Consider the following 27,679-nt stretch of genomic DNA (forward strand, 5'->3'; position numbering starts at 1 on the left):
CATTGCTACTTTTGCATACTCAGATATTTATAACTCCGATATTTAGTTGTAAATTAAAAGGTAATGTGTTACTTTACTACACTGTAAAACCTGATAAGTTAAGAATACTCAAAACATTTGAGGAAACAAACTAAATTTTTAGTAAGAGCAAATTTAGTAGAGCTTAATATTTTTATGACAAGTGGGGAGGTAGCTGAGAGCCATGGGAGCCAAGCCAAGCCTCGCTTCCCTAATCCCACCCGATTTATCACAATGATAATTACATACAACTTGCTTCCATCAACAGAACATTCATTCAGATCTTTATAGTTTAGTACTAGTTAGCAACAGCACACTGGCACATGCTAATGTAGTTATCTAAAAGACTCACAACACACTTGCATGTAAATAGTCAAAAAACATGCAATATATAGTCTTGAAGTTTTGCTGTCCATCCTCAACCTAACCACAGGCTCCTCTTCACCACAATGGTAACACTACAAAACCAACATAACAGAAACCTATAAATCCTAACATAACACAACATTTAAGTACGTACTTATGTCTCTCTATGTTAATCTTGTGCAAAAACACACAAAATAACACTTCATTTCTACATTTATTTTCCTTGTTGTTTGATCCAAAGCATGCTGGGAACTAGAAAATACAATAATTTTAAGTTCACCTTACTACAACATTTTGAGTTTACAGAACTTATTTCAATTAAGTCCAATGAACTTTCATTATTATTTGAGTGAAATGAACTCATTTCATTTAATTCATTTCACTGTTCGGTTTTACAGTGTAGTTACTTAAAGTAATCTGATTATGTACTCGCATTACTTGTAATGAGTTACATTTGGTTGATATTCTTTATAGTCAAATGTATTTAATAAGGCTAAATGTGATGTTATAATCAGGCAGTGTGGAGCACTGCTGCAGTCTTCTATGTAATGGACTTCTAAATGTATGATTTATGGGTTGTGTCCTTTTTCTTGTCCTTTCCATTAGTTGGCATTCCAATCTGCTGTCTCCAATGTATCATCTTCTATTTTCATAATATTTCACAGAAGGACATGAATGACATCAGAATTCTTTATGCTTACAAACGATGCAAGGTTATGAGTAAAGCATAATGATAATAGCACTGTCAGTCAGATTGGAGGAGTCTATTGAGAATTGGAGTGTTGCATATGACTCCTACTGAGAAGTATTGATATGCAAACATTGTTTAAACAACTAGAATAATATGTTCACAATAAAAGTGATTGGCAGGGGTGCCTGTAGCTGTACAGCTGTACGCACTGTGCGTTTTCCATACAAATATTTCAGCAGCCATTATGCATGTGTCCTGTATTTCTGACAATTGAACCAGTGATGCCAACAATTTGTGAATTAATCATTCTTTTCAGTGAATTGGCAGAATGTGTTTGCAAAACGGTCTCCTGTGTCATTTTCAAGTTTTGAAAACACCTTATTCTCACTGTTCATTTGTTCTGAAGAGTCTCATAGAAGTCTTATGAAAGTGTGTAGGCTAATAGCTAAATAAATGCTAGACATATCCAAAAAAAAAAAATGAAAACTTCTGTCAGAGTTGAATTTCTAACATAAAAAAAAACCTCCCCTCTGTGCTTTCCCCTTTAGATGAAAGTGGCACCCAAGTGATTGGTTATAAGAAACTTAGAAGAAGAAAAAAAAGAGAGAGCCCAAGAGAATGAAATAGAAATGTTATCCCTTACCTTTTGGGAAAGATAGAACGCAGCAATGCCCAGAGGCCAGAAACAACAGAGCATGGAGAAGAAAGCCAGGCCCAGGTAATCTTGAGGGATCATGATGGGAAAGTTGCTTTCGCTGTCTGTATCACTGAAGTCATCACTGGAGGAGTCCTGCGGTACATTTCACAGTCGAGGTTACATAATGTTACATATTGTCAATGGAAATGATTTACTGGTCAGAAATTACATTTGTCATGGGATAGAACTTTTAATTAATTTGTTATTTATTGTATGTTGTACTCCGTTCCTCACAGGATCCTGTGGAGTTTCAGAGGTATGACTAGTCTAAAATTGTAGCTTATATAAATAGCTTTTGTAACATGTGAAGTTCAAATGTAATTAGGTTTTATCCAATAAAGGCGATGACTTGCATTTACTTTTGCTGTGCTGTATAAATGTATCTGTTGCAGGTTTTTCTGGTTCCTGTAAGATAATGTGACTGAATGGGGTTATGCCAAATGTGCACTAGTTGTGCTGCCTACAGGCAAATTCTGACTCATGTTTAAAAAAAAGAGCTGTGTTTTCAATCTGTCTCTTTCCCTAGGACTGTGTCTGACAACTCTGCTCATTTCACTCTCTGTACAACCATAGTGTTCACGTCCTCCAGATGTGTGTCATGTACTTTGTACTTCGTTGACTTCTTCTCTACACAAAAAGGATTCATGGAGTAAAAAGTATGGGAAAAGGGAACGGTTAGCCTTTGCATTGTTGTTTAGGTCACTGATAAGTGTCTAAGCTTTCCACTGGACTCTGATATGATATTTTTCAATCTCTTTTTCCTAAATAACCCAGTCAGGTTCATTTTTCAGCAGCAAAAAGCATGATGCAACTACAGTACCTTAACTACTTTTTTTTTTAGCACGGAGCAGTGTGGCATAACAAAATGCTATATTGCTGTATTTTTCATCACATTTTATTGCATTGCAGCCATACAGCCGGATGAGCAGAGGGAATAGTCAAACACTCTCGGGCCTCACTTCCATATGTAGCATTAAGTCTGCATTTCAGTAAATAACTGAATCACTGATCAAATAAATGATTCACTGACTCATTTTAACCCCAGTTTCAAGGTTTTGTGCTTGAATAGTACACGCTTAGATTGAATTTTGTTAGCTCATAATGACCTGTAGTTAAAAAAAAAAAAACTGAATCCTGTGCCCTTCATTAAGTATTGAAGGGCACGGGATACGTCAGTTATAGTTCCGAAACACACAAACAGTCTCAAAAGTTATCAAAAAAAGTAAAAGTGTATTTCGTGTACATATTTGAAGCAGAGTACAAAACTAATTCACAAAACTACAACTAGCATAATGTGTACACTCTCAGAAATAAAGGTACAAAAGCTGTCACTGGGGTGGTACCTTTTCAAAAGGTACACTTTTGTACCTATTAGGTTCAAATATGTACACTTTAAGTACTAATACTTACCTTAAAGGTACCAAAATGGACCCTTTAGGTACAAACATGTACCTTTTGAAAAGGTACCGCCCCAGTGACAGCTTCTGTACCTTTATTTCTGAGAATGTATTATCAAAGACTGTAGAATACACAAGACGTGAAAAATGCAACGCTCAATATGGCCGCTTTATCAAAGGAGGCCCCGCCTACTGAGTAAAAGAGCCAATCACTAATCGGACTGCGCATGTGCCACTGGCTGGTCTAGCCTGAAAAATAAATATTTTTTAATGCTATTTGAGCAAAAGAAACAACATTTATCAGACATTTGTTGTTTTGGAGAATTTGATGTTTCCCCATCACTAATCTGATTATGAGTATTTTAAAATATAATGTAATTGCAAGCAGCCCACTTAATTTCTAGAATCCGATTATGTAATCCAGATTTCATGTAATCAGTACTACCTTTTTGGAACTTGACAAGCCACAGTATCTTTAACAGTGCTCAGGTTCCTGTCAAATCTACTTTACGGTCGCAAATGAAAGTTTGAGATCTCACGGGGCATTTTAAATTATACGTACACCTCACAGCCATCTGAAAATGATATAAAGGCTATGAATATTTAAAAGAGTAGCCTTGCAACCGTGTTACCATGTCCCACATCACTTTTAAGCGCGTTCTGGTATTTAAATAAAATCATATTTTATTAATGCTGTGTCATAGTAGAGCAGGTCCTCATAAAACACTGCAGTCACTCGCTCCGGTCTTGCCGACCTCACAGTCGTCTCTCCTCTTTGTTAGCACAGCCTCTGCTCAGAACAGGTTTTTAAATATTTCAATGGCAGCAGTTTTACACTTGACCTCCTGATGAAAAGCGCTGATGGCATGACAGCATGTGTAATCAGTGCTGACAGAGAGAACCTCAAGTGCTCTTTTAAAGGGACTGAGTGTTTGTGCTATGTGACAAGCCGCTTTTCAGAGGAATGCTTTTGTGCTCTGACGCAGAATGCTAAGTGTTTGAATATGTTTTGTTTGAGCTGCATGTGGTGGCGCAAAGTAAATCGTGTCGGATTTTTTGACGGACATAAAATGTTCTGATACTTTGATGTGTTCTTGGCCGTCACATATGCAGGTAAAGAAATGCTTTTTTTTAAGCTATCGCTCGAAATGATTCGAGGGTAAGTCGAATCTGTAATCTGAATCTTTGCTTTTTCGGCCTAGATCTTGTTTGCTGGTGTATGAAATAGAAGTTGGCATGGAGCTCATCAGCATAGTGGCATTATTATTCACACGCCAGTGGACACAGAGCTTTCAATAATCGTGCTGGGTTTGAAGGCCAGTGTCCGCGTTCAACATCCCCCCTGCTATTCATGCCTTTTGATTTTTCAATTTAAAAGCTCATTCACCTATCACTGACTGTACTGCATTTGAATTTGTGCTGCAATATCCAGAGCATTAGAGGAAATGCAGGGCTTAACGGCTAGGTGAGTTTCTATTTTTCCAATGCAGGAAGCTATGAGGATTTGGACTGTGAATGAACAACTGCGATGCCAGTAAACAGAGAGTGACTTGGCACAAACTCAGTTCTCTCTTCTCTTCAGAGTTCAAATGCAACAACAATAAAGAAATGAAAGGAAACAAGAAAATCAAACAAGCAGCCATTGCCACCACTGGTGGAATTTTGGCAAGACCAATTTGAGATGAAAACAACAGGCTGAAAGTGTGTAGTGTTTTAAAGTTTGGAGGTCAGTAGGATTTTTAAAAGTATTTTCCAAAGAAGTCTCATGCACACTAATGTGGCATTTATTTAATTAAAATAGATTAAAAACAGTAATATTGTGAAATATTGCAATTTAAATATAAATAATTTAATATTTTTTAAATGTAATTTATTCATCTGATGGCAAAGCTGAATTTTCAACAGCCATAACTCCACTCTTCATTGACATTTGATCCTTCAAAACTATGAATAATATTAATAACATTTAATATTAATTGAACACTTGTTTTTTATTTATATGTTATATGTTTTTGTGGAAACGTAATTCTTTGATGAATAGAAAGTAAAAAAAAAAAAACAGCATTAATTTTACATATAAAATCTTTTTGTATCAATATAAAAGTCTTTACTTTCAGTTCTGATAAAATTAATGTGTCCTTGCTAAAATCAAGCTTATATATATATATATATATGTGTGTGTGTGTGTGTGTGTGTATCGACCTATCTATATTTATATCTATATCTATATCTATATATATATGTATGTATAAATGATATGTATTAATATGTATAAATTATAAATTTTATTGTTTTTCACGTCTCAATATTTCTTAAACAATTTTGGTTAATTTCATTAAAACTGATAAACAGAGTAAAATGAGCATAAACCATTTCAGTATTTATTTATATGTGTTTTAACACAGAGTCAAAGAACACAGGGTCAAAATTGTCTGTACTTGAAGAAACACTTGTGTATTGTATTCTGGAGGGAAAATCTTACCTCAAAGTCTGGCAAAAGGTCATCCCCATCTTCTATGCTGTAGGATACACTATGGACATCTCTTGTCTCCGCCAGTAACTTCCTTTCCAATGGTGAACCAGGGCCAATGTCCACAAAAGTGGTTTCCAGATACTCCTTACTGTGAATGCCCAGGGAGTCAGCAGCGGCCCAAATGGTAGTGGGAGGATAAAGAGTCTCTAGAGTGCTGGGCAATGAACATGGATCCAGTAGCTGCTGCTGTTGAATGTCTGTAGAACTGCAATAATTCCTCCAGTCCAGAGAGGGCAGTCTTTTGTCCTCCTCATTTCTCATCAATATGCTTTTGAACAGTCCACTACCACTGGTGCCTGTTCCACTTGAGTTTTTGGGGCTGCTGTCACCTAACAATGGATGTTCTAGTTCATCCAAATTCTCCATTTTCCGATATCTGAATCTGACATCAACTAATGCTTTCCGGCTGAACAATTTACCGTAAATAGTTTTTGGTTGATTTCACACAGATACAAGCATTAACCTTAACAGGGAAACTAACTTGTGTGCTCCTCCATCTCCTCCCAAGTTGACACCATGATTTTAGTCCATGTGTTTAAATGCACAGAGCTCTTTAATATTCCATTTTCTTCACACGTCAGAAGCTATTTGTTCCTTCACCTTGATGACTGAATGCAAGATCCATGCAGCACGTAGTACACGATTGGATATATCTCAGCCCATAAATATGCTAATGTGCTTCATTTTGCATGAAAAAAAATCACTTCTGATGATGGAAAACCATGATCAGCAACAAACTGTAGACAGGTTGTGAAATAGTGAAGATTTTAAGCATGAACCTCCCTTCTGCTCTCACTCATTCAGACGAAATATTTTGAACAGAATTCTGTAGTGGGAGACTTTTATCTAAATATGTAGTGGAATAAAAATAGCTGCGATTTAGACAGTCCAAAGCTGATAGGAATATTCTCTGAAGTGCCAAAAGCTTTGAAGGAAGTGTCAGCGTAAGCGTAAAAAAAGAACATTGACAGGTGGTTGAAAGACTTATCAGCTTTATCAGCTATGCACATGTATATAAATATATCGTTTTAGTCATCCAGTGTGTTTTCAGAGCCGCAGTGCGAAATAGACTTCAGACGTCCACAAAAATAGTATCCTCTGGAGTGCAGTTTCTGGTCAGCAAGTGCTCAAGAAAGCCATTCTGTTTGTAGCCGAGGAGAAATGTCTTGATGAAGAAATCAGAGTGCACGGCTATTGATTTATAGCACTAGCTGAGACCAGAAAGCTCTTGTGGGGACCTGTATTTTTAATGCGCCACGCTCTCCCGGCCGTGTGAAGTCTCTCAGAGTCGAATCCGGCGCCCCTCACCTCTCATGCTGGTACTTGGACTGTGCTGCCAAAAGAAGAGAACAAAGTCAGAAAGAGCGTTTAGCTTCAGTGCACACAGAGCAGCTCTTGATAAGTGATCCCCAAGTGTCTCTATTTTATAAGGCCGGTCTGCTATAATGCTTGAGTGGCAGGATGGTATGTGCCAAGGAACGGACACTAATGAACTCAACATCTGCCTCTGAACACTTCTAAGCAGTCTATTCCAGGAGCACGTCTGTCTCAAAGGCAAAGAGCATCATTGAGAGGGCAGAAGGCTCGTTGGTTTGGAAATATGGTCTGCAGTTAGAGGGCAGCGGCCCAAGTTCTCTTTAAAAATGTTAGAAGGGCATGACGGTTTAAGAGCACACCCTCTGGATGCGTTTCATGTCAACTAGTCCACTTACTCGCTCTGCATACAAATCCCTGTGGCCCTCACCTAAAAAACACCCAAACAGCCTTGGTAGCGGCATCTGAATCTATCGCCGGAGAGAAATTGAGGTCCAGCAAAAGTCTGCGGCTCCAGGCGGTGTATTCATAAAATATTTCCAATGTAAACACGTGGACGAATGCCTAGTTATATAAGATAGTCAGTGTGAAATGGAGCTTATGATGTGGTGACGTCCTCCCCATGATATGCCCTTCAGCTTGTTTATTCTGTCAGTCAGACTCATTTGTCATCAGGATGTGAGCCATCTTGATTATTCATCAACTGGTGACCGCTTTTCTTCTCCACAATAGCCTCCGGTTTAATAAACCAATTACTCTTGAATGCACTGTATATTGTAATGTGTATCTTGTCATGTATATACATCTTGGATTTATTGTAACTATCTATCGCTGTATGCCGAACAGATTTACAGTGTGACGATTCTGAGCATTTTGTGGGGCATTTTTAAAGGAATAGAATGGTGTGGGAAATGTTAGGTCTAATTCAAATAGGGAAGTAATTGTTCTGAACTATTTGCAAATAATATTTTAAAATATGCATACATTTACTCTTATTTGTGTGCCTAATACCACAAAATGTTTCTGGTCTTGTCATATTCAGTTAGGAATTACATGAATCACGTAAATGAAGCCATGTTTTCAATTCAAAACAGCCAGATTTGAGAAATACTACGTTTCTCTTCCATCTGACCTTGCGCTCCTAAAACTTTCACTGTTAAAAGGATGCTTCACACTGGTATTCACTCTGTTGAAAAAACTGCATATGCTGGTTAGGTATGTTTTGAAGCATGGCAGCTGGTTTGAGCTGGTTTAAGCTGGTCCTAAGCTGGTCCTAAGCAACTAGCTCCTGTTCAGGACCAGCTCATAACCAGCTTAAACCAGCTCATGACCAACTAAGGACCGGCTGCTAAATTAATAAATGTAAATGTAAGGACCTGCTTAAACCAGCTCAAACCAGCTGCCATGCTTCAAAACATGTAACCAGCGTATGCTGGTTTTTTCAACAGGGTATGCTCTGTTTCTGTGAACAGTAAACCCTGCTTACTTTGATTTGATTGGCCATATCAATCATTTTGACATTGACAAGTGCTGTTAGACTGCTGAGGCAGAACAGCCTAAAAATGTAACTTTTAAAACTTCCTAACAACAAACAACAAACAGACCAAACAGAGGAAGAATTTCAAATATTGGGGGGACAGTTTGGCCATTTCTAATTATTGGGGGGCCAATTTCTAATTATGGGACACCATGCCTGCCACTTACATATTAGCACCTTTTTTTATTAGTTTGTTAATTTGACAACATAACAGTGTAATTCAATTTTATAGCTGTAAAGCAGACTGCTTACTTAAAATACATATAAATATCAGTAGACACTCTATACCTCCCAATAATGTCTTAGTAATATGCTATTCAAAAGATTCCCTTTATGATCAAAGCTCTGTAGTTTTTATAACAATATAAAAGTTATTCTGATTTACTTTAGAGAAAATAAGTAAAGATTTCAAAGCAAAAGACAAAAAGAGTCAAAAAGAGACAATGGTAGGTATACTGTATATATATATATATATATATATATATATATATATATATATATATATATATATATATATAAGATTGTTCTCTCACCAAAATAATTAATGATCATTTAAAATAATAATAATAAATGATCATTTAGAGGCCTTAGAAATTTGAGTATCAAATATGATCCGTAGGCTTTTATGTAGGGTTAAGATTGTAAATATGTAAGAAGGAATTTTTTGTTAATAATCATTTGGTCTATGGAAACAATTGAGGATTTTGAAAAGTCAGATAAATGAGTTCAGGGTTCAAAATGAATCAGGTGATCATAAAAGGCACAATTACTTCCTCAAATTGACTATCACCTTTACATTTCACTAACAGCCTTGTGAAAGATGCCTTTGTGAAGAGCTTCAGTTACTCACTTGAGCTTAGAATGACCTTATGAGTAGAGTCCCTACTGCAGTGACCTTTAAGGGTGGAAAAAAAGTGCAATTTGACATTCTAGAGTCTCCAATTCTATGACATAGATGATGTAAACCTTTATTTGATCAATCATTATTGGCTGAAGAGTCTGAGTCAGTGGGTGCTAAAGAGAACAACTTGGTCTGATCAGAATCTGCTGTCACATTTCCCAGGGGCCCCTCTGTCAGTCAGTCAGCCCCTGAAAAACCAGGATGACAGTCTCAGAACGATACGCATCTGGTACAGGTGATAGTCTGTCTCTCATTGCTAACCTTGTGCTGTTTTCGATCAGTCCTCTACATGCCTGTCTGCACCAGTCTAGCACACCTGAAATCATCTCTGTCAATGGCATTATGTAGCTGCTAGAGATTACCTGAGGCACAGCTGATTATTTTGTCATTCATTATGTAAATGGATTTAGGTTTAGGATGCACGTTGCATTCTTTAAACTGATTATTCTAAGTGTTTGATAAAAGGATCCAGCATACTTAATATTAATGATATGCAAGAATACTGCATTAGAAAAAAAAACATTTTAATTTAAATTTAGATTTTAACGATTTCCTCAAGGCAATCATTTGCCCTCTGCAGAGTGTGTGAGTGAGTATAATATAAATATGCAGTAAAGTGATAGTTCACCCAAAATCTGTGAACATTTAGCAGAGTTTAGCAGAATGTCTGAGTTCTTTGCCATATAATGAAAGCGAATGGTGGCCACATCTGTCAAGCAAGATTTTTAGTGAATAACTACTGTCTCTTCCTCCCACAAAGCTATCGTATGACTTCAGAGGATTTGGAATATAGTGCAAAATGCATATGGATAACTTTTCAGATGTTTTCAATGAGCATTTTTGTTCTTTTTTGATCCCCGTCCACTTTCATATTGAACAGAGCAGCTTGAACATTCTGCCTAATACCTCCATTTGTGTTCCACAAATTTGGAACACCATGAGAGTAAGTAAATGATGTCAATTTATAGTAATTATAGCAATAGAAAACAGTTAATTTAAATTAAGTTAAATTGTACTGTTTTCTGCAGGCCCTACTACTGTTTTTACTGAATTTATGATCTTACAGACCCTTTCCCTAGTGAAAAAGGTAATATATTTAAAATACATTTATTTCATACTAAGTATAGTTCAAATATTAACATATTTACTGACATTATCACTCAAGACTTACTGATTTAAAATCTATAATTAAACCTTATTTGGAGTACTACTTGTGCACAATGCACATTTCTTAACAATAAGCCTAAAATGTGTTTTAATGCCACTACTGATGAGGATTGTATGATCTTTGAATAATATCAGTCTTGAAATGCAAGATATTTAAAGTGTACCTGAAGTATACTTGCAATACTTCCACTTTAGCACAATCAGATATACTTAAGTCTATATTTAGTTGGACTTCAGCACTGCTTCCTCACAATTGAAGTGCACACAAAATAAGTTGTTCCAATTTAGCAAACTTTAAGTATACCAGTTTTAGCATACCAAAAGTACAATTGCATGGTATTTGTATTAAGTACATAAATATGCAAACGTATATTAGCATGAAATAAATGTATTTCAAATACATGTTTATTTTTCACTAGAGTAAACATTTAACATATAGTGCAATGAATGGCAGTCTTTATTAATGCTTTTTGTCAGTTGTTTGTCAGATCTTATGTTTACAGCATGAATGCAGTTTTGAAAATAAAAAGTGATTCATACAGCTGCCCACACTTTTTTTGGAAGGCAAAACAGATGAGTCAGTTCTGGTTAAAGGTTTTGATGCTGTTTTCTGTTTTGTATTTGCATTTTAATTGGCAAAGGAATATTTCAAACTATTTTCAATCAAAAATAGTCTATGCCTACTCAAATAGAAAGTAAAAAAGGAAATCTGATTTCAGCAGCACATAGAGTGGCATGATAAAGAAAGAAATTGACTCTATAGCATTGCACTTAGATCAATAAAGTAGAAGCAAAATCGAATTGCATCTGATTTTATACACTATCCATTACCGCACAGAGCATCATGAAGATATATGGAGCACCGTATGAGACTGTTCCGGTCGAGTGCAGATCTGCCAGCATAATGGTGGTCTGGATGGTGGCAGCGAGTGCTGAAGCCTGCATTACTCTGCTTCATATTGCTTTGCTGTGCTCTCCTGTCTTTCTCCTCCACTTTGGTTGTGCACTTGAGTGCAGACAGAACGCCAGGGTGATAATTCAGGAGCAGACCCCCGCTCTCCCTGACATCAACATTACTGCAGTGCACCTCTGAACACATTGGACACCAGGAGAACAGGCAGGATGGAGAAGGCCACAAACATCAGGAAAAAGATGAACAGACTTACTCTGTAAAAAATCCAATTAACCAAATGTTGGAAGGGCAAAAATATTTAAGTTGAACTAATTTTATTGCTTGGGCTTATTTGAGAAGACTTATTATATTAAGTCTGCTCAAATATATTTTAAAAACATTAAATGAACGGTTATTTTCAAATCCAGTCAACATTCAGAATGCTAAATGTTGACTAAACTAATAAAAACAAATCCAGCCAACACTGAGATCATTCCGCACGTGCACGCGCCTGAGTGACTTCGCGGGAGAAACAGCGCCGCCATCTTGTCAGGTTCACGCGACAGGTAAGTTGCACTAAATAAATGTTTTTGGGGTTTTTTAGACTAAATTTAACGAGAAAATCATGCAACATATTCGATTTTTTTGAGTGGACATTTAAAAAGTGTTTTATATCCGAAGAAAAGTGGATGTCAAGTTCAGGCGTCAGGTAAGTCAAGCAGCACTGAAGAAATATTTCTACTTAACGTACTGAATTTATCAAAACGTATATTTAAAAGGTGTAAATGTTTTATTTAACACATATATATTTTACACAAACGTACATCATATATAAAAACATCGAATAAGTGTTGTATTATTTGAGGGAAATTTAAGTGAAGGGAATGTGGTCTTTCACCTTGTTTAATCCATAAAACACTTAATATCAAAAGCTGTGTTACTATAATGAATTTTAGCTCATTTTGTATGATATTTTTTGTGTTTCCGTGACGTGAAAAGATGTGAAGAGATCGCGCGGTCTTTCTCTCATTTATAAACCATTATGTTTAATACGACGAACGTTAACCGCAATCTATGAAACACAGTAATGCGCTTATTTGAAGTTAACATGGGCGTGTTGAATGGGTTTTTGCTTGTGTAAACTTTTGCAATTGTCCCGTGAAGTAAAAAGACGACATTAAAGGTGATTAACAGCAAGCCACGGTGAAATGTATATCGCTCTTTTCAAACGGACATGGAGTTTCTGGTCTCGTGAAGGCGCTTCGGAAGAGAAGTTCGTCGTTCCGAACGAGAATGAACAACTGAATCGTTTCACAGGCCGTTCAATGCGTCTCAGCGTCACAAGTCCCTGCTCAGGGAAAGACCGTGATCAGTAAACACAACTAGGGCCTGTTCCATAAAACAAGTTTACCAAATAAACTAGGCTTATTTCAGTTAGTCTGACTTATTTTGAACCAAATCAACTGACAAGTTTTATGAAACAGGCCCCTGATCAATCAATTTGTAAAACCTCACCACTGGTATTTATCAACAACAGGACCATTATATTTTGATATTATTTTTATGCTATTTGAGGTAACTTAGCCCTATAATATGAAATGTTCTATTACAAATCCAGTCAGCATCAATGCTCCCTGTTGTGCAATGAAAAAAAAAAAATTCTGTTTCATCACAAATTTAATTAACTGATATTGATACATTGTCAATTATTTAAAAGGCACCATTTAATTTTTTTAAATTAAAATGTACTTTTCTTTCTCCATCAGGGTGTGGCCAAAGGTTTCATTGGTGCTTTGTCATCATTGCAAGATTTCAGATGCAACCCAGTCAGTTCTTCCAAGGCACCAAACACTGGCTCGTGACCAGACCGCTCCGCTACAACTACAGACTGTGTGTACTTTCAAGACTAGGAGTTTATTTTTTTCATTACAGGTAATATGTGTAAATGTTTTTACTACAATTATAATGTGCTTTACTGTTCTCAGTGGCATACGCTAATACTAGTCTGTTTCATTCTTATTCCGAGGTGAATGTAGCCACCCAGTAAGTATCCAGATCAGATGGTGGATCAGCACCTAAAGATGACCTCGACAGCCTTGAATGTCAGCGGAGACCAGGACAACTAGATAAGCTCCAGAGACAGATCCCCTGCGAAGACCTCGTTGGCCATCGGGACAAGACCACGAGAACCAGACAAGTCCTCTGCTCAATCTGACCTGTGTTGCAGCCTAGAATTAAACCACGCCATGCTGGTTTCGTCTGGCCAGAGGAGAACTGCCCCCCCCCGACTGAGCCTGGTTTCTCCCAAGGTTTTCTATCTACTTTCTGTCACCGATGGAGTTTTGGGTCCTTGCAGCTGTTGCCTTTGGCTTGCTTATTTGGGGACGCTTGGCTGATTGCACAGACACTATTGGAAGAGAGCTGAACTGGATGATGTCAACACTGAAGCACCATTGAACTGACTTTAACTGGAAAAATGACTTGTTAATGTCCTCTTGCATTATTGACAAACTATTTTCCTGTTTGACTCTGTAAAGCTGCTTTGACACAATCAGTATTGTATAAAGAGCTATGTAAATAAAGGTGACTTGATTTGATTTTATATACTGTAACTTTTTTTTTTTACTTCTGCCTCATTTTAAAGATTTAATTGTAATTGTGAACAGTAATAATATTTGTAAATGTTTGTTTGCTAACATTAGCTTGTTTAGTTTTTTCTTAGTTTTTCTTAGTTTAAACAAAGTTTAAACTGAATTTTGCAGTTGTTTTACAGATGTAATGTTTGTCAATTGGAGCTTTAAAGGGATAGTTCACCCACAAATGAAAATGTGTTGTTAATTTACTGACCCTTAGGCCATCCAAGATGTAAGTGACTTTTTTCTTCATTCCTGTGTTTAGTTTGTATGAAAAATTTTATAAATGGTTGTAGATTGTTATTTAAAAAAAAAAAAAGGCTATTATGTGTTTTAAAGTGTGTGTTTTTAGTGATTGATAAACACCAGTTAATAATGTTTAATAATTTATTTAAACTATAAAAATATGTTTATGTAGTTCCCCAGCAATTTCTTATGATGCCCAAATAATAAATCTTAGTTGAGGTAACATATAAAACACATGGAGTAAACTTAACTTGCTTTAGTCTTCTAAATGTTTGACCAATTAAAACATTTTAGTTGAATGGACTATAAAACTAGTCCACTAAAGGTTGAGCCAACTAAAAAATAACAATTCAGATAACACTTTGAAGTCAGAAATTGACTGAACATAAAATTTCTGTGGAACTAGTTGCTAAATAATAATTAGTTGAAACTGCTTGAAATTTTTTACAGTGTACACCCACAGACATTCACATTGTTTATGGCTCTTAAAGGGATAGTTCACACAAAAATGAGAATTGTCATCATTTACTCACATAACAATAAAAAATAAAATGTTTCTTAAGCACCAAATCAGCATATTAGAATGATTTCTGAATGATCACTGAAATAATGCTGAAAATTCAGCTTTGCCATCAGAATAAATTACATTTTAAAATATATTCAAATAGAAAACAGGTTATTTTAAATTGTAATAATATTTCACAATATTACTGTTTATACTGTGTTTTTGCTCAAATGCAGCCCTGTTAAACATAAGAAACTTCTTTCAAAAAAAAAAAAAAAAATCTTGATGGAATGCAAAATAATTTCAGTTAAATTACTGAATTATTTAAAATATTTGGCTGTTTATTTTCAAATCATTCTTTTAAATCAGATCTGTTCAGTAAATCAGTTGATCCAGTTTACAGAGTGAATAATATGAAGGTGTATATTTCAGGAAAAATAGCACAAGAATCAAATGGACCACTTTTATTAAGCTTTTATGGTGCTTTTTTAAGCTTGAAAGTTCCAGTCCCTATTTGTTGTCATTATATGGAAAATAGGAACCAGCACATTATTCAAAATATCTCCTTTTGTGTTCCACAGAAGAAGAAAAATGTCAGGTGAGGGTGAGTAAATGATGGCAATATTTAAATTTCAGGGTGAACTATCCCTTTAAGCCACGATGGCTTGCTTCCAGAGGAGATGCACTCAGCTTTATTGCTAACCCCCCAACCCCATCCAGTCACCATAAAAGGACTGCTGTCAGCTGCATTATAAGCCTGCCTCCCTCTCTGATTTCTGCCTCACACATAAAACACCCGGTCAGTTGGACAGAGCTCTACAAGGACAGCACAGCAAATCAGCACCAGCACTTTTAAAGAGAACGCCTTTGCTCTGTTTCTTGCTTTTCTACAACTCTGGCTACTTATCTTCGTTTTGCGCTGTTTATTACTGACCTCTGTCTTCTACTTGATTCCTTTAGCCTGTTCAGCATTATTTCAGCTTAACCGACAAACTCAGGGTCCCTTTATAAATGTGCTTTCAAAGCCCAAAAATTAAAAATTAAAAAACGATCACAGGGAGCATGTAAGATAATAACGTGTGTACACTGTGGATGTGCATTTGGCATTATTAACACTGGGTTCTTTAAAAGAAAATAGGTTTTATTGTACCGTTTTTAAGTAATTTCTTCCTTTCTAGCATCACCAATAAATAGCATACATTAAGTAAATAAACAAACAAACAAATGAATGAATGAATGTTTCTAGCCCCCATCTGCCATTGGTCAAACAAAGTTTTACCACTAACTCATGCCATTGGTTGAGGCAATATTGCCGTTTGCAATTAATTTTTCTATTATTAATCATATACCATTTGATAGCTTTTGTATGCATGAATCAATATCTGAAAAATGTGATTTAAAAAATATATATATATTTGATCACAACTACAGTAAAAACAGTAACATTGTGAATCATTAATTTTAATACATTTGATCTGTTTTCTACATTCTTAAAAATAAAGGTGCTTAAAAGGTTCTTCACAGTGATTCCATAGAAGAACCATTTTTGGTTCCACAACAAACCATTTAGTCAAAGGTTCTTTAAAGAACCATCTCTTTCTTACTCTTTTATAACCTGAAGAACCTACTTTCACCACAAAGAACCTTTTGTGAAACAGAAAGGTTATTCAGATGTTAAAAGTTCTTTATGGAACCATTTAGACATTTCTTCAGTGGTTCTCAAATTTGTGTGTGCTGCGCTCATAGACTTTAGAAAACGGCGCTCATTTGTTTGATTTCTCCTCGAGAAGCTGCGCAAGCCTCAAAAGTTTAAGGTCCTTGCACCCTGAGTCCGAAACTGTCGTATTCGTTTTTTCATATTCGTCATTTGGTGGCTCTCAATTGTCAAAAACACCCCTCAAAATATTTTCTACGGATGCGAAAAATGCAGAAAATCGAACCATCCGAATTAATTTTTATGACGTTGTATGAGCTGCGAGAGGAGGTGAAGTGGTTTTTGACAGAAATCAAATCAGATCTGGCGAAGCATCTGGATGACACTAGTATGTGGCTTGCGTCTCTGTCCTATTTGGTCGATATATTTGACCGCTTGAACGGCCTCAACCTGTCTTTGCAAGGCCGTGAAACTCATATTTTGCTCCTTGCAGACAAAGTGCACGCCTTCACACAAAAACTAGACCTCTGGCATGGCCGCATCAGTCGAGGGAACTGCGACATGTTCCCCAGCCTGGCAGACTTATCACTGATGCAGGCACGTCACAGGATTTCTCCTCCCTGTTTCAATCAGCGTCTGAGCACCTGTCAGCAATGAGAAAACAATTGGCGACGTACTTTAAAGAGGATTATCGCTCTTTTGCGTGGGTTCGAGATCCGTTTGTGTGCACAGCAAACGAGCTATCAATTGATATGCAGGAACAGCTTATTGAGCTGAAGAGTGACAGTAGACTGAAGGAACTCTTTAGCTCCTGCCCTCTTTCGTCATTCTGGGCAGCATTGATGCAGGAATATCCTGAACTCTGTGACGTCGCTTTGAAGATTCTCCTTCCTTTCGCGTCCACATATTTGTGAGGCAGGATTCTCAAAATTGACTGCACTCAAAACGAAATACCGCAATCATGCACAAAATCGAGGATGATTTGAGGCTATGTTTATCAAACATTGAGCCAAGAATTGAGGATCTTTGCAAGGCAAAGCAGGCTCAGGTCTCACATTAACATCACCTACCTGCAAGCTTCTGTAAAAAATGCAGATGATGCCTACTATTAGGCCTAGTAATAATAACAATAATAAAGCATAAATTAATATCAGAAGTCTGGTGCCAATTCCCAATTATAGCAATAGCCTAGTAATGATAATAGGCCTATACTGATGATAATAATAATAATAATAACAACAACAACAACAACAACAATAATAAAGCATGTAACCTCATATAATTATATAGCAATAGCCTAGTAATGATGATAGGCTTACTACTACTCATAATAATAATAATAATAATAATAATGTCTGCAAGCTTACATTAGAAGTCTGGTGCTACTGCCAATTATAACAACTGATGATTATAATAATAATAATAATAATAATAATAATAATAATAATGTGGGCCTAAAAATAATAGCCTAGGGCTATCTATCTATCTATCTATCTATGCAAGGTGGTGTAGGTGGTGTGGGTGGTGGTGGTGGGGGGGCACTGGGGCCCCAACTGCAATGAACCAGCTTTGGGGGGGGCCAGCTTGCCAAAGGTTGAAAACCCCTGTTCTATGGCATCGTGAAGCACATTTATTTTTAAGAGTATTTTTTTAGTTTTCTGTTTTCATACGTTCTAAAATGTAATTTATTCTACAATTTCTCCAGTCATCAGTGATCATTCAGAAAACATTCTAATATGCTTCATATTATTATCAATGTTGAAAACAATTGTGTTGCTTAATATTTTTGTTTTAAAAATATTACGTTTTTTAAATTAATTTTTTTATAAGAGAGAAATCTTTGTAATGTTGTCTTTACTTCACTGTTTTTAATGCGCTCTTGCTGTCTCTTTCTGTACGTTTAAAATATCAATACTATAATTTGTCATTAATTGCATTTTCCTGATTAAGTTCAGATAGGAAACTCACTGTTAGTGGGAAAACATATTTGTTAATATTTTATTCATTTCTGTGTCTTAATCTTTCAGAATGGGAAACAGAAGAGGATACAGGCCAGACTCAGTAAACGGCAGCAGGAGGAAGCAGCTACTGTAAGTGCCAATGAACCGGCTGATGGACGACAGATATTGCACTGATAGCACAAGAGAGATAGCGTTCTGAGTGGAAAGGCAATATCAAGCACACAGACCCACTCAGCCTTCACCATACCCTCCATGACTGAAACAAAGCATGATAATGAACAGCTGCGTTTTGCTAATTAAAGCAGAACGTAACTCTAAGTCTATAGGATTGGATCTATAAGAAAACATATTTCATGTAGTTCCAAAGATTAATGAGCCAAAGTCTCATTCGTCATTTCTGTGCTGTACGTCTCTGCTTATATAAGTGAGCCTTGATAATTCCAGCACAATAATTCATTGAGCCCAACAGTGTCACATTATACTCAGGATGGAAAGATACATAATTCCTCCCTAAATGACATTATAATGGAAAAAGGAATTCAGCATCGCTGAGGGAGGGGTGCTTTTACAACCCAGCATTCTGTGCGTGTGTTTGGAAATGAGCTCATTTATCAGTCATCTTTCAAGTCCAATTGTTCCTACCTTCTTTCTCTCTCTCAATCTCACTGTTCTCGCTGTAACCAGGGTTACAAAACAGTACTATGTCTATACCATGGAATACATACTGCAGATGTAAGATGCAAGAGGCGTTTTGCATTCCACCTGCTTTTCTATGTAAACGTGCTAGACGGATGTCGAGGTCAGTTGAGGTCGTGCTGTATTTCATCTCGTGTTTATAAATGCAACAATTTGTTTTGTGTGAACGACACTAAGTCACTTTGGATAAAAGTGAATGAATACATGTAAATGTATGAGGTGATACTATCACAGAATTTTAATGTAAGAAAAACTTTTTCTGAGTTTTTGCCCAGGAAAAAAAAACAAAAGACACATGTCATGGGGTAAGTTGTCACAATGGGACCTGCATTTAGTCAACAATATTTTAGTTAATTTAAAACATTTAAAAATATGCAACAACTTGCCCCAAAATAGATAGGAAAAGAAAGAATAGAGGATAAAATAAATTATTCAATAACTGTATTATACATATATTTTATACATTTATGGACATTCCACGGCACACTCAAATAAATATTCAAGATTAATATATTTGAATTGCATATAAAATATCCATTCACTTGGATTACATAAATTAATAAACTTAATGTGATGCATATTTGTCAGTCAAAAATGAAACCGATATTTTTAATTTTAAAATAAATATTACATTTAGGCCAAAATATATATATATATATATATATATATATATATATATATATATATATATATATATATATATATATATATATATATATATATATTTTTTTTTACGTGTTAATGTCCAAAAACCATGGTATTACCATGGCACTTTTTGCAGTCCTTTCTCTCTGCCTTGTCCTCCATTCTTTTCCCTGTCATTTCCTCTTCCTCTTCCCCTGACGCTCTCTATCTCTCATTCTCTCCCCTGAGTTGGCGAGAGCAGTCAGTGTTTCAGAGGAGCCATTTGCACATATCTTAGCTGGGTGATTTCTCTCATCCCTCAGGCCTCACTGTGCCCCACACCAGCTGTGCCTGAGAGAGGGAGACAGACAGTGAACATACAGACACTGCAGGGGCATTTCCCTTCCACAGACTGATGTGTGTTTCAGACTTTATATGTTTGTCTATGAGCCATGAACTCTCTGCATCTATGTGTGTGACTCTTTCTCATTATCTGTAATCTGTTTATAATGGGACATCTCATTATTCTTGCTGATCCACTTGGGTGCAGAAAAGGGCACCAGGGCTTGACAGATCTATACTGGTGACAATAAAGAATGAGAGAAAATCAGAGCTAAGTGAAGATAAAAATGGACATCTTTCATCTAATTGCACTGAATGTCTTCTGTTTGGGTTTGATTTCCGGTCTGAAATCTTTGTGCACGTTGCTCTGGTTGCTGTGGTGTCCAAACGATGAGAAATGCTGCTTTCGCAGGCAGTATCCGGAGGTTGAAAGCATCAAGGCATGTCCGAATGCAATGTTTGCATAGCATCCTGTTGACTGAGATGCCTTCATAAGGTTGGTTGAAGGCAACATAGATATCCTTCGCTGCCTATGATATCTCGCAAACCTGGCATGCAATTCAAAGGTTGACTGAACAAACATGAATAAAAATGACGTTTGGTGGAGCAGTTGAAAAAATAAGTACATTTATAATGTCTATATTTATGTCTACTTTTCTACTAAAGCCCCGTTCACACCAAGAACGATAACTATAAAGATAACGATATTAGCGTCCACTATATCGTCTGTTTATTCTAAGTGCACGCTCGTCTGCCGCTTTAAATTCTGAAGCTTGTGTCAGCAGGATTGATTCTGATTGGGTGTCAATGTTTTTATCGTTCATCAGCTGGAAAAAATTGTTCTGAAAGTGATTCCAATGATATTGTTTCTCTGTGCCTTTATCGTTGTAGCTGTGGTGTGAACTCTGCTATTCTTTAACATTGAGAACGATTTTTAGAACTATATCTTTATCGTTATCTTTATAGTTATTGTGCTTGGTGTGAACGGGCCTTAAGGCTGCATGATTTAGGGGAAAAAACCTAATTGCAACATTTCTGATAATTAAAGGAACAGTTTACCCAAAAATGAAAATTCTGCCATTAATTACTCACTTTCATGTTGTTCCAAACCCGTAAGACCTTCGTTCATCTTCGGAACACAAATTAAGATATTTTTGATGAATTCCGAGAGCTCTCTGACCCTCCATAGACAGCAATGTAATTAGCACGATCAAGGTCCAGAAACGTAGTAAGGACATCGTTAAAATAATCCATGTGACATCAGGGGTTCAACCGCAATTTTACGAAGCTACGAGAATATTTTTTGTGCGCAAATAAAAAAAAAAACACTTTTATTCAACAATTTGTCTCCTCCGCATCACCCTGGTATCACATACTTAAACAACATATGCTGTTCTGTGTCAGCTGCGCCACGCGGATACGTTGTTATCATTCAGATCCGCGTGGCACAGCTGACACAGTTATTTACGTTCAGTGGATACTCTCCAAAATGGCACCAGGAGGAGACGAGTAATAAATGACAGAATTTTCAAAAAATAAATAAATAAATAAAAGATAAAAAAGCTCCACGTTTGCTGTGCTTGTTTATAAAATTGCACAATTTGGCAATTAAAAAAATTACAATAACTAAATAAAAAATACTAAATATAGTAATATTTCTTATGTTGTTTAATATTTCTATTTATTATTATTATTATTATTAAATACTACATTTCTATTTTACAGTGAAATATATATTTTACTGTAAAATGAAAAAAATAGTTTAAGAAAAATATAACAATGATTAATAATAATAATTGTATTTTTTAAGTACAACAATAAAATTGCAATACTAATATTTAATAATATAATATTTATTTTCCAGTTCAGAGTTACCTTTATACAGAAAACACTGTCTGTTTAGTCACCAACTGACTCCATTTCATTTTCACTTGGTGTGAGACGGGTCTTTTCATCTCATGCCAGTGCTTGTTAACTGAGACGGCTACAAAACACGATAGATGTGCTGTGCATAGGGATCAAAATCGGATCCGATCAATCAGAACTGCTGGTGTATTGTGCTCTTATGACACTTCCAGCTGTATGTGCATGTGGAGTACACGTTGAGGCGTACGTACTGTACTACACAAGCAGCTTTCTACTGCTAGAGGGCATTTTATAAATTGAAAGGCTTATGATGGTGCATCAAGGAACCAAACAAACCTCCAGGCTTATATTGCTGATGCTTGAGTTGGATGTGGTAGGGGAACATATTTCAGATCTACCTTAGGTTTCATGTAATTGACACATTTATTTCAGTCAGATATGAACAGGTTACAGCATTCACACTGCCCGCGTAACCCTGGTAGTAGAAGCGTAGCAGTAAGTAGAGTTCAATTCTAAGCTTATTTTGTCACACGCAGTATACTAGATAAATACATTGTATTTTTGTTTGAACATGCACCATAAACCTATCAATCAACAAAATGTTTTGCGATGTTGGCTTTTATTAAAACATTTTTATAAGTTACGCACACAGGGACTGAATATATACCATTTTGAGGGATGTAAAAAATACAAATCTAACGCAACGGTCCTAACCACTAATCTGTATATACAGTATTCTCTATCATACAGTCAAACCAAAAATTATTCAGACACCAGATATAATTTTTGATATTTTTTTCTATCTTTTCTATATTTTATGTAAGTGAGGATAGCAAAGGTAAACTATGACATACCCAAAAATTCTTCATACAGTGGACTACCAGTAAAAATGATAAAAATTTGGGACCAAAATTATTCAGACACTTTGACCTGACCATGGTTTTGCTTAAGTGTACACCACAGACTGAACAAATTAAGTTCTAAATTGGTATTATCTAATTGTGTACTTAAATTTAACAGCTGACAGCTATTCATTACATACCTTTCTATCAAAGTTATCTAACATTATCAAGATGAATTTGTTCTGACACAGTTTAACTGAGTCCTTGTAATATTGTTTTACCTTTTTCTAAACTATAGCGAATAAACTGTGATAAGGTGTCAGAATAAATTTTTGTTTGACTGTAGATCAGTGGTCCTAACGCATTTCCAGTTTTACACTTTTACTTTCCATAACTTCTGAAAATCCAAAAAGGTCCACATTTTGATAAAAACATGTTATGACAGCCGTGTTTAACGATTGAAGCGCCTCCTGTAACTGTTTTGAAATTGTTTGACGACAAGCAGGAAATGTTTAGGGTCAATGTCACCCCTAGTAAAAAAGTAATGTATTTAAAATACATTTATTTCATACTAAGTATAGATCAAATATCACTCAAGACTTCCTGATATAAAAATTGTAATTCAACATTATTTGGAGTACTACTTGTGTATAATGTAAATTTTTTTAATGTCACTGTTGATTGTACACTTGTAATTGTTCCACTTTAGCACAATCAAATATACTTCAGTATATCTTTAGCTGGACTTCAGCACTGCTTCCACACAATTGAGGTGCATTAAGTACAAAATCAGTATTCAAGTATACTATTTTAGAATACGAAAAGTGCAATTGCCGTGTATTTTTATTATGTATAAATATGTAAATCAAGTATTTGTAGTTAGCATGAAATAAATGTATTTCAAATACATATTAGTACATTTATTTTTCACCAAAATTGTAACCTAGAAATCACTTGATTTACATTATAAAGACGCAGTTGGGTCACAATGTGAAAGCACAACACGATCCTGCGGCAGCTTCTCTTGCATGCTGCTTATGCGAGCGGTGTGAAACAGACCTAGAGCAAAGAATGAAAGAGCTCTCAGTGGCCTGACCTCTTACTGGCCTTCTCCTCCATCATCTGAGTCAGAGACCACAGCGCACACACACACACACAAAGAGAGCACCCATCCCACTGACTCGCAATACATGCAATATTTAACACTTCAAATAATCTAAAAACAGCCTCTTTGCACTTCATAATACCAATACAACAGATACAAGTAAGACAAGCTGTCTGTGAGACGATCTGCGTCGCTGAGAACACATTTAATCAAATGAGAATTCCTCTCACATGTCGCACATAATCACCGGCTAATTGTTTATTACTCAAGCTAAGTAAAAGGTTATCTCACCAGCATGCGGCAGGCAGGGGAATATGGCAACACACTGCATGTGACAGCACAGTGCTGATAAACAACAGGAGCTGTAGTGTGTGTGTGTGTGTGTGTGTCTGTACAGGACAGTTCAGATTAGTAGTGAGATTCGTGCTTTGGAGGGCGTGCACAGAGACTTTAAGGATAATAACGAACAAGACCATATGTCATGAAATAATCTCCTTTTTATTGTAATCTGGAAGTATGGTTTGTAGACCGAATTTAATAGTTTGTTTATGGGGTGAGGAGCAAACCGAATAGAGGGTGTCGCTTTTTCCTGCTTTTTAATAAAAGTGAAATTAACGGTCTCGATGCATGTCTAAACATGGGAATGAATTTATTCCTGCAATCTCTTGGGAGCATCTACTACATGAATCACTACAGAGGCAACAGTGGATTGCAGATACAGTGACTAACAATAGAAATGTCTCTCTCTAATGGGAACTGCAGCAGTTCTTCTAAACAATAGCAGAAAGTGTGTCCTTGCCCAAACCAGCCCATGTACTGCTGAGCAACAACGTCCTTGGTTCAATGAAGTCGGTGACACAATAATAATGGCAAAGCTTGTGTGTGTTATGATTGCCGGAAATATCATTGCATACCATGCAAGAGGCACAGAAGATTTTGGCGTCACACTTTGTGATTGAATTTGTTTGACACAAGCACCAGCTGTGTACGGAAATCAAAATTATTGTTTGAAATCTTGTTGTGCGTTTTGAGCAGCAAGAGAACAGGTCAGAGGTCCGAATAACACCACAGCAAAATTGAAAAATGTCCCACATTAAATTATTATTATATATAATATTACATGACATGAAATTATTATTATACATCCAAAGAGGAATGCAGATAAAGATAGCATTTACACACAGACGACCCATAAAGAAACTGTATGGTATGAATACACAGGACAATACTGGTACAGTTTCAGCAAGTAAATATCTATGTATGTTCATTAAAAATTTGACATATTTTCAAGTTGAAAATAATTTGATTATATATATATATATATATATATATATATATATTATTATTATTATTATTATTATTATGCATATATATATATATATATATATATATATATATATTACAATGTTTTAAATATTATTTATGTTATGTTATTAATACATGTAATACTACGTAGGTAAAAATGTTGATTTTAAATATTATTTAAATATGAAAATATTTATTTTTATTTTTACATTTTGAAAATAAACATTTATATTTAAAATATATTATTATTATTTAAAGATAAATACATTAAAATCTATAAAAGCAAAACCTACCTCTTCCATTGATCCTGAACTCCGTGTGTCCGTGTGGGTGCGTGTCCAGTGGGACTGGAGCAAAATAGATGAATCCAGTGGCCCAGTTTGAACTTCAGCAATACTTCAGCACCAAGACATATTCTCCATTTGTGTGTACGAGTGTGTCTGATGGAGAGAGAGAGAGGGAGAGAGAGAGAAAGAGAGAGAGATGGGATGATGTTCGAGTAAAAGAGTTCAGAGAAGTGACGGTTCTTGTCTCCCAAGTTGAGTGTTGTAGTAAAGCGAGCGTGTAGAGACACTGCAGTACACAGCGCTTCTGATACTTACACTTTATTCTCTCTCTCTGCTTGTCTCTCTCACTTCACACTTCTCTGATGGAGTCAGTAGTTGCTCTTTTAATCCTGTTTATGCTGGGTATTTATACCACCAATGCTCTTCTAAGTCCCCTTGGCGAGACTTTCAAACTACAGCAGCGAAGCGGATCCTTGCATCTTCCTCTCCTCTTCTCTCTCCACATCTCTCTTTCCCTCCTCCACTGTCTTTTTTGCGCTCCACTCCACCCCCCACTCTTCCCCCTCTCTTCTCGGTAGAGCATCAGTGTACCGCAGGGTCCTAGAGCCTGGTGGTGTTTGGTTGCGTGTTTGTGTGTACAGTGTATATCCAGTGCTACTGGAAACACATCAGTATGACACAAGTGTCTTCTCTCTCTCTTGCACTACCTTTCTTGCTCTTTTTTTCCAGAGGCTGCTTTAGCAGTTGCCATATTGGCATGAGGTTGTCTTGTCAAGCATTGTTCCTGGTCATGTCATTGAGAGATCTTGTCCACGTGTGTCGCTCCTATAGAAAGAAAATATAACTAATAAAAAAAGAAAGACACAGTTTAAAGTCAACATGAAACCATATACTTCCACAATGTGGTATAGTTATGAGTGATACATGGTATTCAATGAGATGAAACATATATCCTTGATTTAATCCATCAGGAATTATGAAGTTTGTGAAAAGTGGTTGGAGGGGAGAAGAGAGGTTGGTCATGTCAGCCAAAAAAAAACGCTTATTTCAACATCAAAGCAAATCTGACCATATTTAGTTTCTTAATGCCCAGTTCTGTTCCTAGTGTGAATAATTCACCATTACACGTTTGGGGACATTAAGATTTTTTTTTTTTTAATGATACTTTTATTCAGCAATGTTCATTAAAATCATAGTAAAGACATTTATAATCAGTGCCGGGTAGATTACTTGCAAATCGTTGTCCATTACTGATTCCAAATTACATGACAAAATTTTTGATAGAAATGTAATCCATTTTAGGTAATACAATCAGACTACTTTTTGATTACTTTTGAGCTTGTTTGTCGCATTGATTTATTTAAATAGGACAATCTTGTACCATACTGATATAAAAATACGAAGAGAAAAAATACTCAATTTGTTGTTATTAACAATATGAAGTGTTCATAGTTGATGCAATGTTGAAATTTTGAGAAAATAGTTTTAATAAAATTGAAATGATTTTTGTAAAAGCACAAATGCTGTGTGATCTTTCACTCTTCTTTGTAATTATAGCCAAATTACTAGTGACTGGTCTTTGTGTGAATGTCCACAAAACCGGAAGACTTTCTGAATATATATATATAAGCTATAGGCTTATATAAAATGAAAAAGAAGAATTAAGGAGAATCAATCAATTGTCCTAATAACTAATCATTTATTGCTATTGTGTGAATATTATGTAATCATGTAATCAATAAAAATGTAACTATTATCTATTAAAATGTGCTATTATCTAATTGCAAGTACTGATTTTTTAAAATCTGATTACATAATCCAGATTACATGGAATCAGTTAATATCCAGCTCTGTTTATAATGTTACAAAGTGACAGTAAAGAATAAATAAATGCTATTCTTTTTAACCTTATGATCATCAAAGATTCCTGAAAAAAGTATCAGTTTCCACAAAAATATTAAGCAGCACAACTGTTTTCAACATTGATATTAACAAGAAATGCATCTTGAGCAGTAAATCAGCATATTTTAATGATTTCTGAAGAATCATGTGACACTGACGACTGGATTAATGATGCTGAAAATTCAGCTTTGCCATCAC

The 27,679-nt window shown here is 35.8% G+C and overlaps 1 protein-coding gene across 7 annotated transcripts in view; it reads right to left on the bottom strand.

Moving 5' to 3' along the window:
• Positions 1-27,679, bottom strand: part of tmem91 (transmembrane protein 91) — a 58,525-nt gene that overhangs the window by 3,983 nt on the left and 26,863 nt on the right. For 5 of the 7 annotated variants that reach the window (XM_058751085.1, XM_058751083.1, XM_058751084.1 and 2 more), the window contains 4 exons: positions 25,895-26,404; positions 25,586-25,732; positions 5,652-7,035; positions 1,719-1,865 (listed from right to left, as the gene is read on the bottom strand). In XM_058751085.1, the coding sequence (XP_058607068.1) occupies positions 1,719-1,865; positions 5,652-6,068 (564 nt within the window). In that variant the 5' untranslated portion in view covers positions 6,069-7,035; positions 25,586-25,732; positions 25,895-26,404. Of the gene's footprint in view, positions 1-1,718; positions 1,866-5,651; positions 7,036-25,585; positions 25,733-25,894; positions 27,576-27,679 lie in introns of those variants that run through there. The other 2 variants (XM_058751089.1, XM_058751086.1) reach the window with 2 other exon arrangements.

Source organism: Onychostoma macrolepis, chromosome 18 (genome assembly GCF_012432095.1).
Source record: "Onychostoma macrolepis isolate SWU-2019 chromosome 18, ASM1243209v1, whole genome shotgun sequence".
In the NCBI taxonomy this organism is placed as follows: Eukaryota; Metazoa; Chordata; class Actinopteri; order Cypriniformes; family Cyprinidae; genus Onychostoma; species Onychostoma macrolepis.